The 6,535-nt window shown below is 49.3% G+C and overlaps 1 protein-coding gene across 1 annotated transcript; it reads left to right on the forward strand.

The window, feature by feature from the left end:
• Positions 1-253: 253 nt before the first annotated feature.
• Positions 254-5,817, forward strand: LOC137789163 (sodium/hydrogen exchanger 2-like). Its single transcript, XM_068582433.1, has 13 exons — positions 254-524; positions 860-1,185; positions 1,382-1,519; positions 2,138-2,388; positions 2,906-3,123; positions 3,213-3,412; positions 3,542-3,631; positions 3,705-3,775; positions 3,867-4,034; positions 4,331-4,436; positions 4,635-4,751; positions 4,822-4,915; positions 5,390-5,817. The coding sequence occupies exons 1-13, from the start codon at positions 254-256 to the stop codon at positions 5,740-5,742; spliced, it is 2,403 nt and encodes an 800-aa protein (XP_068438534.1). The 3' UTR covers positions 5,743-5,817.
• Positions 5,818-6,535: the final 718 nt, after the last annotated feature.

Raw genomic sequence — 6,535 nt, forward strand, 5'->3', positions numbered from 1 at the left:
TAAACAGGATCACGTCAAGAACCCTTCAACAAACAGGACTTTAATTTCATCTAAATGACTCCTTTTTCACGTGAGACTTTGCTTTTTACCAGTTCTGGGCATGGACTGGAGTAAAGGAGTTCTTATTTATAGACCTAAACGACAACTAGTTGTTTTTAATGGCAACAAACCTGCTGAAGCTGCACAATAGACGTCCAATGGGACTTCTATGAGACACAGTGGAACTACTTGAGATCTGTGTTGACCAGTGGAGATGGAGCGGCGAGGGGTCTCCTCCGTGCTCCTCCTCCTCCTGATGCTCTGCTGCTGCTTTGGGGGAAATGGCGAGCTCCAGGAATCAAAACCTCCAGAGGCGACGACGGCCCCGGCCGGTGTCGACCTTTTCCCCAACGTTTTGGACGAGGCCCAGGCCTTCCCCGACGAGGAGAAGGCCCGCCTCCCCGTGTTCACCATGGACTACCCTCGGATCCAGGTCCCCTTCGAGTTCACCCTGTGGGTGCTGCTGGCCTCGTTCGCCAAGATCGGTACGTGTGGATGCGTGACTTTGGTTTGTCTCACTTTCTGGTCGACTTGAAATATTCAACTTAAGTACACATATATGAGGTACTTGAATGATATATAGTGACATTTTCTGCTACCACTACACTGTATTGTGGGTATAAATGATGGATTATTGCTGAAAATGAAACTTTATTGATCCCCAAAGGGTTAAACGATGCATGATGAGACATACATCGACCATTCTTCATGATCATATACTTTTACTTTTGGTATATTTTGATCCTAATACTTTTTAATACATCACAGCAGCCTGAAGCTTTGTGACTGGCGTCCACGCTCCTCATTGTCTGCTCTGCAGGTTTCCACATCTACCATAAAATCACCATCTGGATCCCGGAGTCCTGCCTCCTGATTGCCGTCGGCCTCATCGTGGGCGCCATCATGCACTCGGTGAAGGAGGAGCCCCCCGCGGTGCTCAACTCCAACGTCTTCTTCCTCTACATGCTCCCGCTCATCGTCCTGGACAACGGCTACTTCATGCCCACCAGGCCGTTCTTCGAGAACATGGGCACGGTGCTGTGGTACGCCGTGGTGGGAACCGTGTGGAACAGCATCGGCATCGGGATCTCCCTCTTCGCCATCTGCCAGTTCGAGGTGTTTGGAGTTCAAGATATCAACCTGCAGGTCAGTTAAATGCACAGGAGAGGTCAAAGGTCACGCGCAAGAGTCTACGTCATTAGCTTTTCTGTTCCTATAGGAGCAGATTTGTAATGTTGCAGGGGGATCCGGCCCAGAGTCTATCCCTCTAATAATGTCTCATAAAATGATGGTGAAGGAGGTGCAATGCCCTGTGAGTGTGAGCTGATGGATTCTTCTTCAGGAGAACCTGCTGTTCGCCTCCATCATCTCCACCGTGGACCCCGTGGCGGCTCTGAATGTGTTCGAAGACATCGGGGTCAACGAGCAGACGTACATCGTCATATTCGGAGAGGGACTCTTCAACGACGCCGTCACTGTGGTGAGGACAGGAAACCGCTTCGGCCGTCGAGTCATAGGACTCTAATGAGATGAGTGTGTATAGTAGTTCATGTAATATGATCGCCTCCTGGTCTTGAAGCTTCTCTTAGAGTTGTGTATTAATATTTCAAGGCTGTAGGTACAGATTTGAACCGAGCACACATATTTTATAATATAGGGATGTCATTTATTAAGCTACAATGTAGCATCCTCAAAAGTATGCAGAGCTGTTATCAGTTATTGTTTCCAGTTAGAAAACTTAAAAAAACTTGGCGTTTCCCTGCGTGCACGTGGTCCTGCCTGAGGGAGTCGACATGCAGCAGACCTGCAGGTTTCCCTCGTCGGCCTGTTCCTCTTCGTCGAGAGGAAACGTGCCCGCTTCTGCTTCGGCTCGGCCAAGTTTCCCGTCGCAGTTTCTGTCACTGATTGTCTTCACGTCGGTGTATTAAAAGCGTCAGTCTCATGTTGGCACACGACCGAACAAAACAGTTTCACCTTTACTTAAACTGGTTCAGAGTCTCGACTGGTTCAACCTGCTGGACCACAAGTGTGTGAGAAACTGTTCCCGTGCAGCCGCTCGGTGTACAGCTGGTGTGTTGAACTCTTTTTCCTTCCCCAGGTGCTTTACAACATGTTCACCTTTCTGGCCGCGCTGCCCGTCGTGGAGCCCACGGACGTGCTGGTGGGCACGGCCCGCTTCTTCGTGGTGGCGCTGGGCGGCATCCTGTTCGGCCTCCTGTTCGGGTTGGCGGCGGCGTTCACCACGCGCTTCACCCACAACGTGCGTCAGATCGAGCCCCTCTTCGTCTTCATGTACAGCTACCTGGCGTACCTGGTGGCCGAGTGTTTCGCCATCTCCAGCGTGATGGCGTGAGTTCAGGCCCGACACGAACATCTCCACAGGAAGAAGTGTTCAGATGCTTGACCTACATTGATGCGGTGTGAAAAAACTCCAATCTAAGTCGCTTTGTTCAGGTTTATTCAACCTGAGTTAACCGATGAAAGAGTTTCAGTCAAGATAAGAGCTGCAAGCCAAGAAAAGGCTTCGCACCAAGATGCTAATCTCAACCCTCCTGTTTGTGCAGCTTGTAAAAACTTGCTCGTCCACCTTTCCCAAACCCTTCAAAGTGACATGTTCGTGATTCACGTTCACAAAGGTTGAAAGGTGGTCGCTCAACTTTGCCTGCAGTCAGTTTTAAGAGCTCGGATTGATCTTTTCAGGTCAGCCAATGGCTTTTTAAATGGATTATTTAGTGTAAGAAGTGGTTCAATCACTTTGTCAGCACATATAACGCTGCGTATACGTGTGTAAATAGATAGTCCATCACATATGTCATCCTAAAGTCATTATTGTCTGTTCATAACATATTCCCCTTCCTCCCCGCAGCCTCATCACATGCGCCGTCACCATGAAGTACTACGTGGAGGAGAACGTTTCCCAGAGGTCCTGCACCACGATCCGCCACGTGGTCAAGATGCTGGCCACCATCTCCGAAACGCTCATCTTCTTCTTCCTGGGCGTCGTGACCATAACGACGGAGCACGAGTGGAACTGGGCCTACATCCTGTTCACGCTGCTGTTCGCCTTCATCTGGAGAGGGATCGGTGGGCGGCTCTTAATTTAACAACCGTTTAAAAAACAATCCCCCCCTGAGGAGGAGTTAGTTGTAAGTCCCGCTCTTAATGTCCCGCAGGCATCCTGGTCCTGACCCAGATCATCAACCCGTTCCGAACCATCCCGCTCAACTTCAAGGACCAGTTTGGCCTCGCCTACGGAGGCCTGCGAGGGGCCATCTGCTTCGCCCTGGTCTTCACCTTACCCGATGACATCAACAGGAAGAACCTGTTCGTCACGGCTTCCGTCGCCGTCATCATATTCACCGTCTTCCTGCAGGTGAGCCCTTCGGCTGCTTTGTAATAGCATTTTAGCAGCTTAGTCTCAGCTTTGGGCATCCATTTAATTCAAAACATTACTTACACACACTTATCACAAAATAAAAGCGCTAAAAATTGGTCTTTTCAGGGCATCAGCATCCGTCCAATAGTAGAATACATGAACATCAGGAAAACCAACAAAGACCTGAAGAACATCAACGTGGAGATCCACAGCAGGGCAAGTCTCCTCCTTTCTCTTACTCTATGTGAGTCCACCTGTGAGTCACACTGATGGTTTCTGTGCGTTGCAGATGATGGAGCACGTCCTCAGTGGAGTTGAGGACTTGTGTGGACAATGGAGCCACTACTACTGGAAGGACAAGTAGGACCTGTCCATCAGTGGTTTTTTACTTGATGTAGATTCCTGCAGAGTCAGCAGACGACACGTCTCTATTTGTTTGTCTTCCCGTCAGGTTCAAGAAGTTCAACGACCGCGTCTTGAGGCGCATCCTGATCCGAGACAACCGGGCCGAGTCCAGCATCGTGTCTCTGTACAAGAAGCTGGAGCTGCAGAACGCCATCGGGTTACTGGATGGCCCGATGGGGGACATCAGCGCGGCGCCGTCTATCGTTTCCCTGCAGTACGTTCATCATCACGTCCTTGTTATTAAAAAAAAAACTACTTTTCAACAAAGATGCCAATAGCCAATGTACATCGTATACTATGCAACCCAAAAGTAGAACTTATGACTGCATCATACAAGTTATTAGTGATGGACTCGTCTCTCTGCAACTGTATCTGCAGGAGTGCATCAGCTAAATGCATCTAATTGGGCTCCAGCTGATGATGCTGTCTCTCCCATCTTTATGTCGATAGCTGAGCGTTTACTTTTCCATCTGTTCTTCGCTCTCGCCTCCTTCCTCTTCCTCCCTTCAGAGACGAGAGGAAGGAGGCCGCTCGACCCAAGAGGAAGTTCCTGGCTGCTGACGTGAGGAAAATGCACGACATCCTGTCGAACAACATGTACAAGATCCGACAGAAGGTAACAAACACCGGCACTTTTAAAGCAACGCAATTATTCAAAGCAACTATTTGTTGCTCGTGGAGATGTAAATCTTTTGGGTCACAAATATAGTTTCATCCTTAAAGAAGTGCTCATGAAGTTGGGTCGGTGTGTGTGAGGTTCAAAAATGAACTGCAGTGCGATGAAGGTGGAAACTATGTCCTCCATGTTTTCCAGACGATGGGCTACGCCAACAAATACAATCTGCCCGACGACAGCCGAACCAGAGAGATCCTCATCCGCCGCCACGCGAGCATCAGACGCAGCGTCCGCGCTGAGAGCTTCCGCGAGCTGGTGGGTTTCTGTTTCTGAGAACACGAAGCGCTCATACTTTGACCTGACCTTCACTCGTCCTCCTCTCCAGCCGTCACAAAACATCCCCAAGTCCCAGAAGTACTACTCGCTCCAGCCAGGGGGCGATCTGGAGAACGCCTTCGCCCTCAGGAGGCGAGGCCACGGTGAGGACTTCCTCCTACACCACGTCACGTTGTGAAGGCCTCTGTGTAGCTTCATGCTGCTCACTGACTTTATTGAATGTGGGCGTGTCTTAACGAAGGAGGGCGTGTCTTATTGATGATGGGCGTGTCTTACTGAAGGTAGGTGTGCCTTATTAAAGGTGGGTGTGTCTTCTTGAAGGTAGGTGTGCCTTATTAAAGGTGGGCGTGTCTTGTTGAAGGTAGGTGTGTCTTATTGAAGGTGGGCGTGTCTTATTGAAGGTGGGTGTGTCTTCTTGAAGGTAGGTGTGTCTTACTGATATCATATTTTACTGGATTTTGAGCCTTTTTTCAGGGTGCCCATTATACGATATCTTGTATTTTAATATATTTCGATGAGAATATTTTCTCAGATACAATAAATCGGGTAAAATTCACCCAACGTTAGTGATAGTGTGACTATTTTAACGCGAGTGTTCTGGGGTTAAAACCTGTCAGGTGGCAGTGGAGACGTGGGCCGTCTCTCCACGTCCTCGTCCCGCTCTCACGTCCCCATGAGGCGCTTGAAGACCATCAGCGAGACCGGGAAAGCAGGCGAGCAGCCGGCCGCCTCCTCGCCGCCTCCGGGGCCGGAAGCTTCAGACGGGAGCCGTCCTGGAAGTCTGCAGGGCCGCCGAGGCGGGAAGGGCCCCGTTCCCCCGCCCAAGAGGCGTCTGTCGGGTCGGGTCGACGGAGAGGGAGACCCTGGACCGGTGCAACCGCCGCGGCTACCGCCCCCTGGTGGCTGGACCCCCGAGGACCAGGACCCCCGAGCCAATGAGACGCTGCTGAGGGACCCGTCCTCGTCGTAGGGGCCCGAGGCTCAGGGACGCCGCGACGGACTTTTACAAGAGAGGAAGAGTCGCAAAGCAGCGATAAAAACTAGAAATACAAAAGGTCAAAATATTGAATAATTAAAACAAATATTTATTTATGTCGTATATGTTTAAAGCATCGTCGTTTCTGGTGAGGTGGATGAGGTTTACCTCAAGCAGGGACACTATTTTACCCTCACCACTGTTACTCGTCAGCTTTTACATGTTTCTTTGTGTTTTTTTAATGGTATCGGTCAAAACATGGGAGTCAACAGAGTTATTAGTTTACTTTTTAATATTCAAATATATTTTTTTAAATTTTTGTTTCAACAAATCTTGCTGAAAATACTGTGATGAGACTAAAAGTGCATAAAAACAACGTTTAGGAAACCAGGGTCCAAAGCAGCGTTGAGTGAGACACAGTGTCATAGATACATCTTCCTCATCGCATTGTTGTGTTGTGTTTGTTCAGTGTTACACTAAACAGATTTCCTCCAGGATCCAGTTTCCTCCCCTGGTGCTTCTGCAGGTGGAGTTATGTTTCAGGTTCTCCATCGCTGGACCAGAACATTTGAAACCAGGCAGAGGATTAACCTCATGAAGCATCGCTCCTGCTGCTTTCATGGTGCTTTTATTAGAGCACCCGGCTCTGTGACGGCGTCCACACCGGCATCGCCTCTCAAAGTCTACGTCTTTACATCTGCACAACGGGCTGGAAAATACATATTTAATCCTGTTTCTTAAATGTGCTCAAGAAGAAACTGTTGCACATATTCTGTGCAGTTTATTT

Source organism: Clinocottus analis, unplaced genomic scaffold, assembly GCF_023055335.1.
Source record: "Clinocottus analis isolate CAN_PGR_092001 unplaced genomic scaffold, fCliAna1.0.p SCAF_188, whole genome shotgun sequence".
Taxonomy (NCBI): domain Eukaryota; kingdom Metazoa; phylum Chordata; class Actinopteri; order Perciformes; family Cottidae; genus Clinocottus; species Clinocottus analis.